The 20183-nt window shown below is 41.2% G+C and overlaps 2 protein-coding genes across 2 annotated transcripts in view; both read right to left on the bottom strand.

The window, feature by feature from the left end:
- COX16 (cytochrome c oxidase assembly factor COX16) overlaps positions 1 to 12117 on the bottom strand; it is a 47248-nt gene extending 35131 nt beyond the window's left edge. The window contains exon 1 of the mRNA XM_071427194.1: positions 11692 to 12117. Coding sequence (XP_071283295.1) covers positions 11692 to 12102 — 411 coding nt within the window. The 5' untranslated portion in view covers positions 12103 to 12117. The remainder of the gene's footprint in view (positions 1 to 11691) is intronic.
- Positions 12118 to 16012: 3895 nt separating this feature from the next.
- LOC139590082 (deubiquitinase DESI2-like) overlaps positions 16013 to 20183 on the bottom strand; it is a 50368-nt gene continuing 46197 nt past the window's right edge. The window contains exon 6 of the mRNA XM_071427195.1: positions 16013 to 16907. Coding sequence (XP_071283296.1) covers positions 16665 to 16907 — 243 coding nt within the window. The 3' untranslated portion in view covers positions 16013 to 16664. The remainder of the gene's footprint in view (positions 16908 to 20183) is intronic.

Here is a 20183-nt window from a genome sequence, read left to right on the forward strand (position 1 = left end):
TTACCATTAGAAATTGATCCATCTACCATCCAAAGATCAAGTATTGTTTAAAAAGAGAAGAGACTTGAAAATTAGCTTAGAAATATAGCTACTTTGTGTAAGTCAGGTCCCTTGCTACTGCTCTGACCTCACAGTGTCTGCTGTTCTCAATACAGATGCACTGGAGGCCAAAAGGCTTCACATCTAGAGATGCATATCTAAGGAAAGTGGAAGCATGAGGAAGCTCTAAGGACCTGAGTGAAGGTAGGTAGGAAAATAATCCAAACAAAACCCACCACCACCACCCTCTTTCATCGTGCAACTTTGCTGTTACAGTCCTTCATTACAGGCTGTAGCTGAACTGCTGTTTTCTACACACTGCTGGCTGATTTCTTACTACATATTAGGTTTGCAGCAATGGCCTGTGTCCAAGAATTTGTATAATTATGCTGTGCAGGTAGTCACAGTGTGTGTTGGTTCCGGGAAGTGGAAGTTCATGTCACTGTGGCCACAAAGAATTAGAAATTAGAAACAAAAACCTGCCTTCTACTCTGATTCATTCTCAAAGCTGCAGGACTGCATTACTTCTCACCAAGCAGGTAAAATTACTCACAACCACATGAACACTCTCTCCAGGCACACACTGGGACGCTGGTAAGGTACAGACTGGTACGCCAGAACTGATGTACTCTACTCAAAGAAGAAAAAACCCTTCATCAACAGCCAGGAGTTAAAGGCTCCAGAGCCTCTTTCTAGCCCTTTCAAAAAGCCTTAAAATCTAGCTGATAATAAAAATAGACACAAATTTTGCAATATGAACACCCAGTTGCTAGGCCACAGACCACTAGTGTCAGAAAGCCAATCAGAAAATCATCATATGGTATCAAGTCCAGCAACTAGAAATATGAATGATCAAAAACTGGATGGCATCATACTTGTGCCATAAATGTTTCAAGGGATTAATGATGATCTTGCAGATATTGAATCATCAAACTACTCAGTAGGGAAAAAAAAGAAAAGTCTTCCTTGGGTCAGTATTTTGGTAAGCAAAAAATAACAAAGCAGAAAATAACGTGTTCGAAATGGTTAAAAAGAACTTGGACATTATTCAAGATTTATTCAATCAAATCAGAAGATTTGTCAGATGAAGATATGGTAGCACATAATGCTAAAAATCTCAAGGATCAGACTGTAATTGAATTTTAGCATGGTTGATGCCTCAGCATAAATTTTCATTAGCTGATCTTCTTTAATTCCTAACAAGTATTATGTTAATTTTAATTTTAACTTTAAGTCCTAATAAACACAAATCTGAAATGCTATAGACAAGTTTATGGCTGTTACAAACCAGAGGTTATTGCCTTTTTTTCATATTAGCATGTTGTCAGAGAATGTCTATGGCAAGGCAGAATTAACTGCACTAGAAATGATTCAGTTATTAAACCAGGCAGAAGGCAGCAAACACGTGTGATATCAATTAAAAATTAATCTGCCCAAGAATAAACTTGCATGGAGCATATCCTGTTATGAGATGCGATATGAACAACTGGAAAACTTTGGCTTACAAAGCCATGCTGCAGGCTAAAGAGGAAATACTACATTCTTTAGCTTGAAAACTGTAACGTACACTGCAACTACGAAAAATCCAGTTTTTGCAAGGTTGTTGTATGAAGTAAGTCACGTGCTACTCACTTTGTCTCATCACATCCTATTGCTTGTTTGACAGCAACCAGCCACAACACAGCACACTTTATATTGCAGCTACACACAGGAGAGAAGTTGATACACACACCTCTCACTTCCTGTTTTGGAATTCAGGTTTTGGCCTGACGCTGCAGTTTTACTCACAACACCTTGGTACTACTAAGAGGAGAAAAAACCCACCTGGTTTCTGATGTACCTTTGCTCTTCATACAGCAAAAGCAGCATAACAAGTTTAGCTTATCAGGCATTACCAGTACAGTTGCCTTTACCTTTCCAAACATCAGTTAAGCACCATCAGAGACAAAGCACATTGATGCTGTAAGAAAATACTAATGCTGCTGAAATATTACACAGCATAATGCTGGAAGGTTAGGACTAAAATTAAATAGTTTTGCAAAATACAGGATACGCACAAAGAATATAAATAATATGTTTACAAGCCCACTTGACCAATGTTCTAAAGAACCAAAGATGATGTCTGAAAACTGCAAAACCAGACCAGAATCAGTCATACTCAGCACTTATTTAATCAACCAACAGCATGTCAAGATAGTCAACTGACAGCCCTGAGCATGAATTGCATTCATCTACACAAGACAGAGCAGCAATGGACAGCTATTCAGTCAATTATCTTTTTGAAAACTGTGTTCAAAAGCCAATAAAAGAAGGTATAAATGAATTTATGCAACTGTAATACTATTAAAGGTAGCAAAAGACTCGGTGACTGACAATGCATGGAGTAGAACTACTAGTCTTGGCTTTAACTCTTTCCTTTCTCTTCTGTTGCACCGTGAGGGAAGATGCCCTCACTACCTTAATTTCAGTTGGCTGTATTTACAGACAACAGTGAACCAGCAAGATAATTAGAAGTCAAAATAATTAGAAGCAGGATAAGACTCAAAATTTCCAGCATCATTATTGGCTTGTTGGCTTTGCATATTCTGTATGTCTTACATACTTTTCTAATTCCCCAAACTGTAAAACAGAGATAATCTCTGCATTCTTTGCAAAACACTCTTCAGTTAAAAAAGCACTACAATGTACAAATTTGCCCAATCTAACCCAAAAGCAACAGTGAAGTCCAGTATGTTCCATCCACTAGTCCAGGCATAAAAAGATAGTAGAAGCTATTCAGGATGCAATATAAATATAAGTTAGGTTGGCACCATTCTAATGAAGTCAGGATCAAGTTCACTCTCCTGTTAACTGAAGAGAGAAAAGTAATGTCATGTATAATAAAAGTAAATTTTTTTTCATTACAATTTTAGAATCATACAGATACTTAATGTACATGATAAAATATTAAGGGACTGGCATCTGAAGGATACTCAAGCTACAAAGTTCATGTATACCTGCATTCTTTTATTGTGAGGGAACTATTCATTTTATTTGCTTCACAATGCAGAGAAAAAAACATTATGTAGTGAACATCATCTATCTCGTTATTTGAATGCTCTCAGCAGATTCATGAAATGATAGTAACTTCTCTATTTTTCCTTTACACCTGAAGTTTAACTTAGGGAGGCAAAGATCATTAACCACACTAGTTAGCCAGCACTTAACACCAAAGCAAACAGCTTAACAGCATTGCTAGCACGACCCCCATTAAAGATCCCACATTGGATTACTCCTTTATGTTTCAGTGAGTACACAAAAAACCCCCACAATGTTGTAATGCAATTATGCATGCATGGAAGACTTGCATGTTCCAAAACAAAATGAAAGATAGGATGTGACATAAGAGCACCATCTGTCACATACACTCAGCAACCTCAATAAACATTTTATGTAAAAAAATGACATAAAATTCTCTTTAATAACGTTCTTTTAAAAATTCTATTTGTTCATGTCTCCACTGGGAAGTATGTTATGCAATCAGTTATAGATGGCATCAGACTGATCCCCTGAACCACATCTTAGGATGGGAAATACTTGTATTTGTCACATACTACAGTGGGTGGTCATTAAGGGCTCATACCAGCAGAATTTAAGACTTACAACAGATCCCTTTTTTAGTTTCCTGCATATTCTAAAGCAATCAGCTTCACTTTATTGGGTTAAACAAAATAGTAAGAAACTGCTTCTCTGGCAGTACCAGCAAAATGCCATGTTACAGGCATCCCTGTTGTTAGAGAAAGGCATTCCTACTACAGTACCAGTCGTGAAAGATAATTACAAAGTCATAAATCCCTAAATTAACCAAATCACAATGTTTAGTGCTGCCAACGCCAATCATGCAGTGCTAGAAGATGTTATGATATGTATACACAGAAGGAACATGGTAATTTTCTAACCTCTTCTTCAAGACTACTGCTACAGAACTCTCCAGCTATTCATCAAAAGCTTCAAAACTAGAGCAGTAGTGAATTATTTTAGTTTGCAGTGATCACACCAAAGGGAGTTTTGGGGGTTCCTTTTTAAAGAACTGAGAGATGTGCAGAGCAAGACCGGTGAGAGACGGCAATTTGGCAGTCCAGAAGACTGAAGTTTCTTTTCTTTTCCCTAAATAAAGTAGCAGGCCAAACTGCCAGTCCTAGAAAAAACCAGACAAGTCATCTTAGCCTGAAGCGCCCCCCTCTGCTAGCTCTAACTCTCAAAAGTTTATTTCCCACAGCCATTCCTGCACTTGGCTCTAACACTGAAACTGCAGAGAAGAGAGAAAAACAGTGCAACATCTTCTCAGAAACTTACTAAATCCTCTCCTCACCCTCAATGGAAGAAAAAGAGGATCTACCTTTACCTCTGGTCTACAAAAAATGAAAATAACTTTAGGTTCACACCAGAAATCTCCTCTGTGGGAAAACAGAAACCAAACCCATGCATCCATCAGGAGTTATTTCATTCAAAGGTACACCAAGTAAGCAAATGCTCTGACTTGATACAGATGCTAGAATCACACACTGTAGAAAGGCAGAACTGCACCCAAAAAGGGATGAAATCCAGCAGTAGATGACCACATGGATACCATGCTGGCCTTCAGCACACAGCTGCTGGTATAAACTGGAGCCAATTATTACTGACTGATAAAGCAGAGTGTAGTTTGCACAGCATGTAGAACATGTGCAGAATATTAAACTTGGCCCAAGGTATCAGGTTAATTGGCTCAGTAAGAGAATGTTCAAAGCCATGATTTTAAAGATTGCAAATATGAATTGCTACAGGCCAGAGAACAAAAAAAAAACCTGTCCATAGCCTTTCGATCTTACTATTCAATGTCTTATGAGAAAACAAAACGTTTGTTATTCTGTTATTCTTATTTTACTATTCACAATTTTGTGTGAAATGTCCAATTCATAATAGGTTTTAAACCAAAGAAAATTCATGTAATAGAAACCAATCTAAGAATAATGCAGAAGACATAGAAACCCATATGTCCCTCAATGTGAACATGAGCAAAAAAGGGCATTTCAGCCACAGCATTGTCATTTTGCATTACACACATTGCTTGGGCTGGTCAGACAGCAAAGGAATTTCACTCTGCAGCTGCAGCTGTTTAAAATCAAGTCTGTCCTGGTGGTTGAGCTGCAGTTTCTGAACACCACCTTCATTTTCTCCATAAGCTTCTAAAAAACAAAATTTAATTTCCCTATTAAAATGATCATTTCCACAACTCACAGGTTCAAATATAGCCAAGGTAACTACAACGAGAAAGTGTTTACATCTTGTGGCAAGCTGGTATTCTTGTGATGTGTTAGGCCCTGATCAAAACTGCAGTAAACCAAAACCTGCATGAAAGAACATAAAAAGAAATAAGAATAAGTTTTATTTCCCTATTGCTAATCCTGGACAAGGAATGAAGATTAAACATTCTGTAGAATAAACATGAATCTTACACTTTTACCATCACCACCCCCTGAAGAAGTGGGAGATCTAGGGCAGGACTAAGCACACACTTGCCTGTGAAAACAGGCAAGTCTGGACTTCTCCTTCTATTCTGAGGCTCAATAGAAAACCTCAGTACCCCCAAGTGCCAGATTAGACCATTCTAACAGCATTAAATGATGCAAATGCACCCTTTTTGTTTTGAAATTAAACAGAGGGAAACTCTGAAGTACTAAAGAGTGCATATTTGTTTGTCACATATATCTGGAAAACTGTTCTCAAAAACTGAAAATGAAAAATTTAAGGCCTTGATTCAAAAGGAGAACTCAGAAGTTTTAAGACCTAACAGTCAATTGAAAGATGGAAGTCAGCTAATTCAGACTGCACAAACTGGACTCCACAAAAGCCCATTCAGCATGAACACTCTGGCTTCCACACAAGCACTAACAGTTCCAGGGCTGGTTTTGTCTGGAACAGCTCCACACTGTGGATTCAAAGACACACAGATGAACAGGAGATGCAAAGCAGAAGCACAGCCTAGCAAAGCCTCTCATCATAGGCCTAGAGACCCTACATGTATAATACCAGTTACTGAAGCATAAAAGCAACACTATGTTAGCCACTGATTGAGAGCAACAACTTTTTAATTCTAAAAACAGTTTTGTATTTATTGCTCCTCTAGGCTGCAAGTGTAATACTTGTGACTTTTACAGGCAGTCACAATTTATCTACAAATACTAGAAGTCAGAATTATCTTCTCATGGATGAATGTTAATTTCTATTAATCTCTCAAAAATGTATTAACAGTTAAATCAACTGTTCTGCATATGTCAAAATTTATTATGAAGTTACATGAAGTAATAGGTATTAATAAAAGTCCTGCAATTCAGTATTATGAATTGTCCAAGGCAATAATGTGAAAGATGTTAGCAATAACACTGACATATCTAAAAGTGAAAAATACGGATTGCAGTAATCCTTCTTCAAACAATATCAGAAGATAATGTAATAACAGTTTCTACTTATAGACACCGATAAGCAACAGAAAGATCTCAGAATCATGATTACTCCCAAGAAAAACTGTCCGTATTTCCAGTGTTCATACCATCTTTTTACAGGCAGATCCTCCAGAATCTGTGGGGGAAAGCGTGCCTTGTATTTAGCATATTCCAGGACTCCAAATTGAGCAAGTTTTCTTGAAATTAACTAGAAATGTTGAAGTTAAAGAAATCTATGAAAATTTAACCCATTAACCCTGCAAACTTTCACTTTAATTAATTCACAGGAGAACAAAATATCATTTCATATATCTGCAAAACATTTCTGGGCATCAGTCCTTGCTCCCAGATGACCCTGACTTCACACCAGTGAACAAAACTAATCCATGGACATGTAATTTCATGTCCTGATGTCTTGAAAATTGTTTTGCTTTTGTTTGTCAAAACAACTGGCTCATTAATGAGAGTCTGAGATGCCACTGACCTTCTCTAATGGTGCCTAGAAGCACTGACCACATTGCTGCAGCATTGTTAGGGACTTGTTCTAACCTGACCTTTTTTCCTAGTCCTGTACATGACATGCATTCTTGGCATCCCTTGACAAAGTGTTTATCAAAGTAAACTTGCACTGTCCAAGACAGCAGAGTAGATGGCATTGTAGTACAGTCTGTGCTAATAATCACTCGTGGGAATAGATTTTAGAATTATATTTATTCATAGTAAAATCTTTCACTGCTCCAAGCTACCTGTACCTTCTCCTTTGAGAATACAAGGCACAACATGAAAAACACCAAAGATCCAGAAGGAGAAGCAAAGTACTTGTAAAAGCAGTCATTACAGGATGAGGGGAAAAACCCCACAAAAACCCAGGAAAATGAAAAGAAGTCAAAATCTACAGCAGTAGGTATGGAGAATGTTGTAACATAGTGCAAATCTGAAAATCCCCATTACTATACACACAGTGTGATATACTTATTTTAGGAATGCAATAAAAATCATCAAATGAACCTCAGACTATATTTTCTTTCTGCTAGAATGTCACTTCCGATATTCAGAACATAATTTTTTCCTTGTAACATACTGACAGAACTAGAACTGCATCTATACATTCATTTTGCAGCTTGGAGAGTTTGAACAATCCTTGCCTAGAATCAGGTGGACATACAACCAAAAAGGCAAGTCATGGGAAGTGCTGTGACCACTTGAAACAATAGGGGGGTTTTTAACATGTGTTTTACATTTGTTACTACTTAGCAATTTTGAAATCCAAACTTGTTTCCTTAATGATACCAAGCCCTCATTTAAACCTGTTGGAAAAAAAATAACTTCCAGCAGACTTGAAATATTCCAAGTGTACCAGAGAGGTGACCTGACATGTTTGGTGTCCCATAAGGAAGGTCTGATGCTAGATGCACCAGCAGCAAGCCAAGGAGCCTTGCTCTCTCAGGATCTTACAGAAGCATCACTGCAGCAATATGACATTGACAGACACATCCCTTTTGCTCAGGTAGAGTTGGTTGTGGAATATAAAGCAGCAGAAACTGAAGCTCCTCTTACAATAGAGCCACGAGTGCTCAAGACTTGTAAATTAAGCTTTATGTGATTAGGAAAGAGTTCCTGAATCAAAACAGCAAACAGAGATGTCAATATAGGTGACAAAGATGTTTAAGTTACTACAGAGGTGGCACTGACCTCTACTGCAACAGCAAATTTCAGATACACCTGTAAGGTTGCTGGAGTTCATCCCAACATCTACACAGATGTTACCATCGTCAGAAATGCTTTGGGACTACTCACTGGATTGCATTCAAGCCATTGAGATGAATGGGATATTCCATACCAGGTTACATCACGATCTCCTGAATGCTTACTGTTTGTGCTACACAGAGATACTGTATCTGCAAAGTGTACAAAGTTATAGAAAAATTCACAAATCAAGGTCTCCCGCAAGTTCAAGTCCTAGCCCCTACAGCTTCGTTGTTGCTCACAAAGAAACACTTTTTTCAGCTGCTGAGAAAGTACAACTGAAAACTGTGATTTAACACATCTTACTCTGAAAGCTGTTGCCAGTATGACGTTTAAAGATCAACCACAAAAATTCCTTCCCCACTGAAATATTCTAGCAGCCCCAAGACCGAATGAACAAATAAAAAACTATCAGAATAATTTACACTAAAAAGTAAGAAATATTTCACAGATATATTTTGGGGAGTGGGGGGTGTTATGAGACACCCATTTTCTTTGAATTAGGATGTTTCATTCTTTGACCTTGGAGCCTTAGCAATTTTTGCACAGGGATTTTTCATTCAAATATGCAGTATAAAAAGGCAAGATATGAAAGCCATTTGATTTTTTTCCCGCCAAAAAAGCAAACATGGTACTGATGAAAAGTTCAGCAGTACTGAAGAATAGTCCTGCATCAGTCTAGAGAGAAGAAAATTATGTATAGAATGTAATAATCTAACAGAAACCTTTGGTTTCAGTATTATTAACAAATTCAGCAGAACTGAAAGGATTGCAAAGGCATGCTCCTTCTGATTCTTTGCCTAGATTCACTGTCATTTTTGCTGTAATTGATCTTTTAGCACAATTCTGTTCAGCTTCAGAGGTGCCTTCAGAGCTCCATAGACAGCTGGGTAACTGACAATTGCATGAATTTTCCTTTCTCTTACTCCCTGGGAAGCCTTTGGGCAGCAAGTCAGAAACATTCTGAAGTATTCACAAGGGAGAATAATTTTAAGGCAGGGAGACATGAAACCCTAGAAAGAAACAGAATAGAATATTTCTCTATATAATATTGTGTCTGGAGGAAAGAGCTCTGTTGCAACAGGAACAGAATGAAATGAGGCAGTACAAAGTCAAAGAAACCAGTCTTAAAAATCCCTGCTATGACCTATGGAAAATCTTGCAAAAACACTGGGAATGGCTAAAAGTACAACAACAGACCTAGCCTGGGGCGCTGAAGTCCTGGCTCCAGCACTGAAGCAGAACTGAGACAAACTATGCCATTGCTGCCAGTTGGATGTTTTAAAAACCCTCCTTACGTATCAGAGTGCTCTTTGCTAAAAACCAGCAGCATTTTCTTAACACAAGATCATCTGTTTTGGGGGTACCTTCCTAAGTGATGAAAGGCAATCACCACTCTCAATGTACAGAACTTTGCAGACCCTTCTAAAATAAACTAAGTCAATTCCTTCAAGCATTCCTGAAAGGTGGAATGTCAGCTTTACCTTTTCTGTTGCTTTGCTCTAGACTTTACAGTTCATCTTCATCACCTCCACATGGCACCGTGGCAGAATGGCACCACAGAGCTAAGAAGTTACTCCAGCTGAGGACTGAGTACACGGGAAGAATCCTGTTTCATGTTTTACTCTACTTTTGACAAGTTCCTCCATCTTGTAATGACATTTCTGTTTTTTCACAATAATACAGCCCACATTATTTCTACAGGACCTACTTTTCCTCCAAAGATAACATTTTAATTTGGCAAGCATGTGATAACTACATTTTATAGTATCTTTTTAATCCTTTTGAGAACTAAAAAAAAAAAGAAACATATCTTTGCCCTACTTCTTTAAAATGCAATCGTCACAGGGAAAATAATTTAGAAAGTTTTATCAAAATCAGAATCTTGTGTATCAGTTGAATCTCCTCACCTACCACACCAGTTAATCTGATATACTTATTATTAAAAAGCAGGGGTGATTTTTTTTTCTCCACTAGGTCACTACCTCTAAGTACCTATTATTTAATCACATAGTATTTTCCACAGGCTTTCCACAGAGTTAAAGTTGTGTGGGAGAATACTAAACTGCCTGATCTTCCCTGATTCTGGAAGAAAAGCAGCAAGCTTCAAATAATTACATAAACAAAAGCAGCGTGAGCTAAAACTAATCCAACCTTTAACATCTAAGCAAGGTGTTATTAAACTGAAGAATATTGTCAGAGCACTCATACATGAAAAATCCAAAACCAAAATAAATTTGGTCTAAATATGAAAGCAGCACAGTTCTGGACAGCGTCTCAGGTACACCTGCATGCAAGCAGGATACCTGACAAGCTGTAACACTATGCATGATCACTTCCAGAAAGGTGCTTTAGGCAGAGTTTGTGTGCAACAGCAGGGAGTGGAGCTGCTGATGCAAATGATTTCATGTAGTTATGGTATTATCCCACTGTTTTGTTGGTCTGTTTGGTTTAACTGTTTCCATTTCTTAAAAATGCCTTCATCAATATTTTGAGAAAAGATACTTCATTATTAACTTTAATGAATGTCCTTACTATAGAACATCAGTAATATCCCTTTAAAATAATGGCCTTAAACTTTTAACTCTGTTAAGTGTCCATGTCCTTCCTTGGTCCACTCCATTTTTTCCAAGGCATGCTGTTGAATATTTGAGGAAGATGGCACTGATTTCTCTCATAGCTTTAAAAAAATGTGTTGGAATCATCCTTTGCCTTATTCTTTATCGACAATGAAATTTGTTTACTTTTTGCAAACCAACTGTATAGATGGATAAGGAGATCTGAATTGCACAAACAGAAACCACACTGGCTTTGGTGCTGCTTTTGTCTTCCTTCCTGAGTTTTCATCCATAGGTGCCTCTGCGTTTTTTTCATTTTCCCCCTTATGAACACAGGTACTTAGGACAGAGAAGTGCAACCTAATGTGCACTATCTACAGAGGTAGTGTGTGTAAGAGAGTCTTATAATTTTGTTTTAATCCTCTGACATTACTGATCTCTCCTAAACTCAACTATAAAAAGTCATGTCTCACTCACCAGTTTGAGCACAGCTGCTACCTATAACCTCAACTCACTTCACTCAAAATCTTTCCACTTATTTAGATATACAAATTATCACACCAACAGTACCTCGGCAGTTTAAAATCCAATAATAAAGCTAAAGAAAGTAAGACAAGAAACACAAGTGGTGTTTCACAGGAAAAAAAAAAAAAAAAGCATTTTCCTCAGCTCCCAGTCAGGAATATCTTTAGGAGTATGTTTTATAACCGCGTCCCTGAGCTCCCGCCGCCCCTCTCCGCCCCGCACAGCCGCTGCCGAGGAGGGGACGGAGGAGCGCCCACCCGCGGCCCCGCCGCGCTCAGCTGCGCCCGGAGCTCCGCCCGCCGCGGCCCGGCCCCGCCAGCGGCCTGCCCGCGCTGTGCCGCCCCCGCCGCGCCGCTCACCAGTAGGGGCACCCCGAAGGTCATCGTGCGGCCCCTCCACACCCGCCGCAGCTTCTCCATGCCCCGCTCCCGCCCTAGGCGCCCGGCGCCGCCCTCCCGCCTCCGGCCCGGCCCCGTTGCTTCCGGCGCCACAGCGGCCCCTCCGCCACAGCGGCACCGCGCCCGGCGCGCCGGTTCCGCTGCGGCCCGGGCCCGGCGCGCCGGTTCCGCTGCGGCCCGGGCCCGGCGCGCCGGTTCCGCTGCGGCCCGGGCCCGGCGCGCCGGTTCCGCTGCGGCCCGGGCCCGGCGCGCCGGTTCCGCTGCGGCCCGGGCCCGGCGCGCCGGTTCCGCTGCGGCCCGGGCCCGGCGCGCCGGTTCCGCTGCGGCCCGGGCGGCGTGGGAGCGCCCGCGGCATCGCTGCGCATCGGCCATGGCTCAGACCAGCCCCCTTTCCTCCACACATCGCCCCGACCTCACATCCCCCACGCACCCCCTCACGCTTTACTGCACGGCTCGTTGATGAACAGAGTTGAGCAGGCCTAGTCACGAGCTGCATCTTTTCATTCTGTAGCCTGCTTTCCTAAGCGAAGAAGATTGACGACCATGATCATCTGTTTTTCTGCGTTGTTATGCCATGTCTCAGCCAAAATGAACCAAAAAACCTCTTAAAAACAGAGTTGTCTACAACGGTGCTAGTGAACAGCCTTACTCTGATATTTAGAGCCAATATCCTTGATATGTGCTAGGAATTAAATGTGCTGTGCCATCCACCCCAGCACGTGAGAGCTACAGCCACACGCACGGTGTTGGAGCACTGACCTGTTACAGACAAGAGCACCCATTCCCCAGGCATAGGCTGCAATGTTTTTACATATTATTGTAGCTAGAGGTTCTGCCCTGTTCTGGTAGCCTGTGGCAATCTCCTGGAGACAGGAGACTGTCAGGTCCTGCTTTACATACTTCTGAATCACCACACAGCCTTTTCATACCCAGCAATGACATTCCAAGTCATTGCTGATGGCATGCAGGGCAGGGACAAAGTGGAACAAGGCACCTGCTGCCTCAACTCAAAGAGTAATTTAAAAACATTTGAAGATGGAACATTGATGATCCCTTCCTTCAGTTTTCTCCATTAATCAAGGAAGTGGTGGAGGTACTTAATAAAGTTTTCTGACCATGTTAATTAGATAGCACATATATACAAACTAAAATAAGAATAAAATCGAAAACATATAGTAAGATAAGCTAATATTATTGCAGTCCAATATCCACTAACTTGTTCTGAGAGCCCTACCAGCCTAGAGAAAAAGAAACAGAACTGAAGAATAAAAAACAACATAGCAGGAAATTACTATATATTGAGTACCTCAGTAACACAAAGGCAACATAGGTTTGAATTCGAGATGTGAGATGCAAACTCTCAGCTGGGAGCAGTGAGAGCAGGAGAACAGGTCTGTCAGAGTCCATCCCCATGCTGTGCTGAGCCTGGGATGAGCTCATCACAGAGCACAGGCTCAGTGCTGGAAAAGCAGCGCACCCAGGGCCTCTGAAAGCACAAGTGTCCCTTCTAAAGGGTTTGAGAAATATAAGCCTCAAATCACAGACTTGTGAAGAGGAAGGTAACTGACCAGAAAGAAATCAGAAAGAATAATGTCATTAAATTAAAGAAATTGCTACTATAGATAAAGACATGCTGAGAAAAGATATTATTACTTGCTTCCCTCCTTTTATGCCTCCCCTAGCAACAGTTTGTTTTGTCCCTTTAATATTCCAGTGTTAGGCTAACCTCACCTCCAGTCTTAGTGTCCCACCTGAACACTATTAGGTCACTGCTAGAGACGCAGCCCACAGCTGCTGATGCCCATGTGCAGAATTGGTGCCATCTCATCCCAGCTTTTAAAAGGACACAAAAGTCCTGGCTGTAAGAAGAAAGGTTAAGAGTTTGTTCCACTGCTATGGGGTGCTCTTGTTAAGATTCATACATTGTTCTTCTGTTTTCATTGATAACTACTGTTGGTATTTAAAATTTTCTACATGGTGTTATGCAGAGAAAGCAGCAAGAGAAAGTAAATGTGTAACTAAATACAAATATGATATAATTATGTAATAACAACAATCTTGTAATAATTGGAAGAATAATAAAGATGCCTAAGACAAACATTCTGTGCCAGAGATGAACAGTAAATTAGGATTTTAAAATGTCTTAATGTTTAATAATCTAAAATGCTGCTATATTACAAAGGTAAAGCCATCATCAATATATAATTTATTTCCACAGTGTCACTTTGTTCTTATCGTTGTTAGTTGATCAGTCACCTTGAACAAAAAGTTTTGAAGATTGGAATATATTCTGGGTTTGATTTACAGCAGAGGTTTGATGCCTCCTTGATGTGACCCATACTGTCATAAACAGACAGACAAACATAAAAATGGGTAAACAAACATCTGGGGTTTTTATGACATTCACAGCTTGCCCCAAATGTTATTCCCAATATTTCAAGCACATATTTATGTTCTCAAGTAGGCTAAATGTGGATTTCTTGTCCAGGTTTTCATCTAGTTAAGCATTTTTTACTTTGTGAAGTACTGTGAGAGGGTTTTCTGTGTGAAATATGCCTCTGGAGCCCATCTCCTAGATGTATACATGATGCTTCATCTGAAGGTGCAGAGCAGAAACACAAGGGTGATGGCTGGCTGGCTTTTGTCACAGCAAAGGGAACGAGGTGTTTCTGACTGCAGTTGCCCTGGCCTAGACAAATGGTCTGGGAAAGCCTCCTCTCACTTTCGCCCTGAGAAGGACCTTTAAAATTCATTGCACATAATGTGCTGCTGGCTGTTGGCAGAATCCCTGGGAACTTCAGACAAATGAAGCTTGCAATGCTGCAGTGGTTTAGGCTGCAATGACCCCGACTGCAGGGGAATACAGAGTGAAACAGTACATTGTGCAATATGGTTTCTGGGCAGTGGCACAGAGATCATGATGGAAATCCTATTAAACATCCCTGGACAAGCCATACTAATCAAGATTGGTATTGGACTGGTTAGCAGGAGCTGCAGAATTGCTCACAATGCAGCACTGGCTGTGGGTAGCCAAGGTTAATAAGGAACATGACTTTAGTTCAGTAGACTTCTTGGAGCAGTTTGTACAGAGGATGAAAATGAGACGCATGTTGTAAAGGTTTTGTTGCCTAAACATGCATCACTTCAGGAGGCAATGGAGTGAGGCCATCCTGTGAGTTACATTTCCATCCAATAGATCTCTCCAGAGCCTCCTGCTTCACTAAGGGTATGCACATATAACAAACCATTAAATGTTATCTTTGCAGACATGATGTACATCATAGCTGAGACCTTCAGCCCTGAAAGGACACACTCCTGTATACCTGAGCTAAAGAAACAGCTGGTTGGATTTAGTATGCATTTATGACCAAAAAAAGGAAACAACCAACATCTTAAGTTCCCTCTGGGTCCAGAATGGAAGTCCTGACTTGGTAGTAGCTGTTGAGAACACCATTTCCAAAATGGCAACTCCCTCTCAACAGACTGCCTGTTCCTTTTTCATCCTCCTTTGTGTAGCCAAGAGAAGTTGCAAGGGAGGGAGGGGATCTGGATTTCCCCTTTCATTCTTTCCTACACCTTCTGACTAGAATTCCTAGTGAGGTAATTGAGTGGAACAGTTAGTGTACTTGTCCTTTCCTCATTCTGTACTTTCTCATCAGCTGTCAGAATTAGCATAAATACATCCAAGGACCAGGTTCTTGTCAGGAGCCAGCTTGGAGAGGCCAGTGAGCCAGCTCTGCCCATTTTTCATTCCACTGAAGTAGTGCACACAGCAGAAGGCACCATGGTGGCCCATGCATTGAAAGGGTCATTTTTGCTTTCCAGATGTGGCCCTAAGTTTCCCCCTCCACCTCCAAAAAGGGAGGAGAAAGTAACAGGTTGACATTCTTTGGGTTCACCATTTGTTTTTTACCTTCTTGGGCTGGCTTGTAAATAGGCCGGGGAAGAATGGCTCTGAAGCCATGTGTTATGGCTGTGAGTGCAGGAGGAAAATCTGAAGGAAATACTGACCTTCCAAACAGATTCCCTCTCCTCTTCCTTGAGCTTAGGAAAGCCATTTCCCTGAATACAGCCAGCAAATGTCAGCTAGGAGAGAGATTCCCTAGGGAATCTGGGAGAAAAAAGGAAACTGGGAACACTGCCTAGGATTAGGAAAACTGAGAGGGGTCTGTGCCAAAAAGCACCAATATGGTCAAGTAACCTCTACATCTACTTAGTAGCTGCCTCTAATCACCACAGCCCTGTGCTCTTTTTGACCCCAAAGAAAAGCCACAGTAACACATTCATTTTCTAGGTTCTTATTATTTTCAAGAGCAGGACAATCATTTAAGCTCTTAAATTTGAGTACTGAAAACAGGTGGTTTGTAGAACAGGAGCACCTTTCATTTGTCCTTCACATGAGTTAGAAACCTGATAGTTACAAAAGGGATGGATCTGAGTGGAGTTTGTTGCTGGTCTGAGAGATGAGAAGGTTGAGTTCTGGCTCTGGTTCCTTCACTGGGTGTGGGCAGGTGATTTGTCATTGGGAAAGGGAAAATCCAGCCAAAATAGAGAAGAGACTGCTGGTCTTAAATGGGTAGACGGAGAGATAAAAAGATAAAACAGTTCCAGAGAAGGAACATCACAGTATGTGCACTCTGCCCATACACATGCTCTCATGCCTGAGAGAGTCAGCAGTTCTCTGTAGATCAAGGATCATGGAGACCCCTAGAGGAGAATACAGTTTAGTCATCACAATCCTCAGTTCTGTGTTGGGGTTCACAGTCATTTTGCCAAGCAACTGTAGTGGCAGTCCTTGGAAAAGGGACTGAAGCAGAAGGGGTCTTCCCTCCCCTGTGTTGTCTGTTGAAGAGAGAAACCAATGTGTGCGAAAGGGTGTGAGAAATAAATAGAACAAGAGAGCAGGGATGTTATTTGGGGGGAAACTGGGCAGTTTAGACCCGTGTATGTCTACAGGTTCGTGATGTGCCTGAGGCTGAGGGGGCTGCAGAGGTGGAGGGGGACTCCTCATCTGTTGTGTCCCCTTGTTCCTCCTTGTGGAGACCAAGGCTGATGTGGCTCTGCAGGGCTGCTGGGGTCAGCCATTCCTTGGGGAGGCAGCTCTGGAGGAAGGGGATGCAGGAGCTGAAGTAGGCCAGGCGGTTCACCCAGCGGGGGATCTCTTTCCCACATAATATCTGTGGAGTAAACCAAAAGGGAGCATGGTTAATAGTACCAAAGCAAGTGTAGAGGCAATGTCATCCCCATCCACACCACCACATCAACAGGGTGAATTCCCTGTTGCTCAGAACAGAAAGGAGCATCTCCTGCAGTCAGAAACAGCAGTAACTGCCAACTTCCATGCTGACATGCACAGGGATCCCTGCCAGCTGTAGGTCTTGTCAGCATCATAACAGAAACCAGGAAAAACAATTTGTGGCCCTCACCGGCTTTGCTGACTCTGTTCTCCAGGCAGTCCATGGGTAAAAGAACAGGCCTGCTGGGGCTTCTCAACCAAGACAATGACATTCCTTTAGCAAGTAGCTCAAAAAGTCTGGGAAAAATATTTAAGCTGTTGCTGGCAAGACCTTGAGGAGCCCAGAAGCCGAGTATGACTAGGTAGATGAGATGCCTGAGAAGCTGTTCTTGGTCCTCCCTTTTCTTCCTTGGGCTGACACAGTGGTCCAGTCAAATTACAGTATCTGGGGGTCCTTTTCCTATTCTACCATACCACCCTCTAATTTCTCCTCATATAGTATGCGGAGAATGAGGTATTTCCCTCCCTAATATGGGGGGGAAAGCAATTTAAAAAACCCAGCCTAGGTTGTAAGTATCTCTGTTCCATCCTAGATGCCCCTGGCACTGACTTGGATTACACTCTGCCAGCACAGATACTGTTTTCCAAGGTCATATCAAATTCAGCACAATGAAACAAACTGCTTCACACTGCAGACCCTTTCTTCTGTAGCATTTAGCCATGCAGACATACAGGTGCCAGATTTTAATAGCTGTATCTGGCTTAGACCACATAAAATGTGCTTCCCTTTACATTTTACTAAATCCCTTAGCAGGCACAGAAGAGACACAGGGAACTGATCAGCAGGCATGCCTCAAGAGCCTGTCTTTAGTAAATTTACTGCCTGTCTGTAGGGCCCTATACTGGCATGCTAGAGCCTAAAGTCCGTAGCAGGTTCAGGAATCATAGTACCTGAATTCTCCTTCCCTCCATGTGTTGTTTCCGATGGAGCAAGAGAGACAGAGAGGAAACTCCACCCCACAGACCTTGTCCCACAATTTACGTGAATTAGTGTTTCCAGGGTTGTCCATACTGTACCTTTTGCCAGTACTAAATTCCTCTGCTCTTCCTCCCACCCACTTTCTGACTAAAACCACACTTAATTTAATACCAAGTACTGCAAAAACTCCAAGGGTGTTTGTCTGGAGTCCACTAAGAAGATGATTTGGTGAGAAGTCTCTTATTGGCAAGTTAACGTAGAACTTAGAGGTTTCAAGAAGTTTTCAGGGAGAATGGAACATTTTCTAGAGGATGGGCTGTACTGTGTTGCAGCTGGTCCTTCCTGCAAATGGGCAGGGCAGAACACTCCAAGCTCCACTCCAACAGTCACCTTGAGCATAAGGAAATTAGCTTGCTCCAACAGTGTGGCATTTCCAATGAGGTGTGGAGAAGGCAGCAAACCTGTGACTGTGCTAATTTGACTACAGAACTCACTTTATTTTGACAAGCATTGTTTAAAAATCAATGTGTGAAATTGGAGACATTATCATTAGGTATCAGAGAATGAGATGAGATGAGCAGAGCCATTTAGCTGCTAAAATTACTTGCAAGCATAGACTGTTCTTTACCTAATGCACTCCAAGGACTTCTATTTCAGTTCTTACCAATGCTGCATTCCACTTAACCTTAGACACACCTATATGAATCTGTATTTTTGAAATGTTTAATCTGGGGCCACTTATTTAATTTACAATTTTTTATCTCCATCTAGATTCCCTGGTTTCCATTGCTAGAGCTATTGCCTGAACCCATAGGTGGACAACTTCTCCACATGTGCTTGAGACTCAGTCATAGAAAATTTGCTGACCCATTTGATTTTCCTACCAGACATATCAGACAATTTTCACAAGAAGACTGTTGAAGTTTAAGACTCTATTTGATGTGTTCTACTCGAACATTTTTACCTACACTACACTAATTTGACCTGAGCCAATCACAGGTTGCACTACAATTTCCCTCAGATTTTGTAGCATTCCTCTTTCTTCCTCTTCAGGAACTTAGGCAACATATTGCCATAGAAAGTGACTCAGTTTAGACTCCTTGTGATATATGCATGCATGTGAGTTTAGTTCTCAAGCAGTTTAAAGTTTTAATTAAGACTTCCTCCCAGATATTAATAGATAGAACAACTAAACCAAAGTATGATTCTTTGGAAAATTAGCTGAAACAACAGAACAGCATAAGGTAAGATGGCCTGAAATGGAAATACTGCTTTTAAGAGTTGGGTTTATTTTCTAAGTACATCCCCTAGCAACAGAAATAGCACTTCCCAATGTAGAAGCAATGATGAGGTGTTTGCCTTATTTTTATAGGAGCTTCTTCACCCAGAATGAATCAATAAGGCAAGGAAGAGCCAGAACAAGAATGAAGATGTGTGGGCATTGGGCCACCAAGCAACAAAGGGCAGTTTGTAGAGCTCAAGGATAATGATGCAGTCAAAGTGGTTTCCCCTTACCTCAGTGTTGCTTGCCATGTCACCTCTTGTCAGTGTAGCCTCACGGCAGAACACAATGTTCAATAGGAACAAAAGGGCAATGGCAGGGAATGCTACCAACATTACAATCTGCTTCTGTGTTTTTCACTCCTTGACATAAAGCACATTGTGCTGGAGCATCCAGCAGTGCTTAGCTAATGGAGAAATATCAAATGAACCTGGCTGCCATGGGATTAAGCCAATTGAGTTTAAATAAAACAGCACAAGCAAGATGAAGTGGGTGTTTTCCAACTGCATATGAAGTCACAGAAAAATTACCTACTGCAGCTCTTCAGAGAAATTCTGCACTGAAAACCACTCACTGGAACAATAAATTCACTGAATGCTGTTACCACCCATTGTTTCCATCAGCAGAACCCTTTTTCAGATGTTTTTAGAGTTGAAAATTTCACATGGTTTTTTGGTTTTTTTTTTTTGTCAAAGAAGTGGGGTTTTCTCTGTTGAAGGGGATGAACTTCTCTGTGGTATGTAAGGTACTAACTCTGATAGGAGATGTAAATAAATAATAAACTGTTACAGGTCAGAAATTGCAGCAAGCACAACTTCTGATTGCAGACCAGTTCTTGCTTCAGGCACTTGGGTGAAGGCTGCACGTACTTGCAGCTTCCACTGAGCAGCACCAGCTGCCAGAAAGCCAGATCTCCCATAGCTGCAGCTGCTTCTGGGGACTCTGTGTGAGAACTG

The sequence above is a fragment of the Agelaius tricolor genome, unplaced genomic scaffold (assembly GCF_023055355.1).
Source record: "Agelaius tricolor isolate 1412-34295 unplaced genomic scaffold, bAgeTri1.0.p SCAF_5, whole genome shotgun sequence".
Classification (NCBI taxonomy): domain Eukaryota; kingdom Metazoa; phylum Chordata; class Aves; order Passeriformes; family Icteridae; genus Agelaius; species Agelaius tricolor.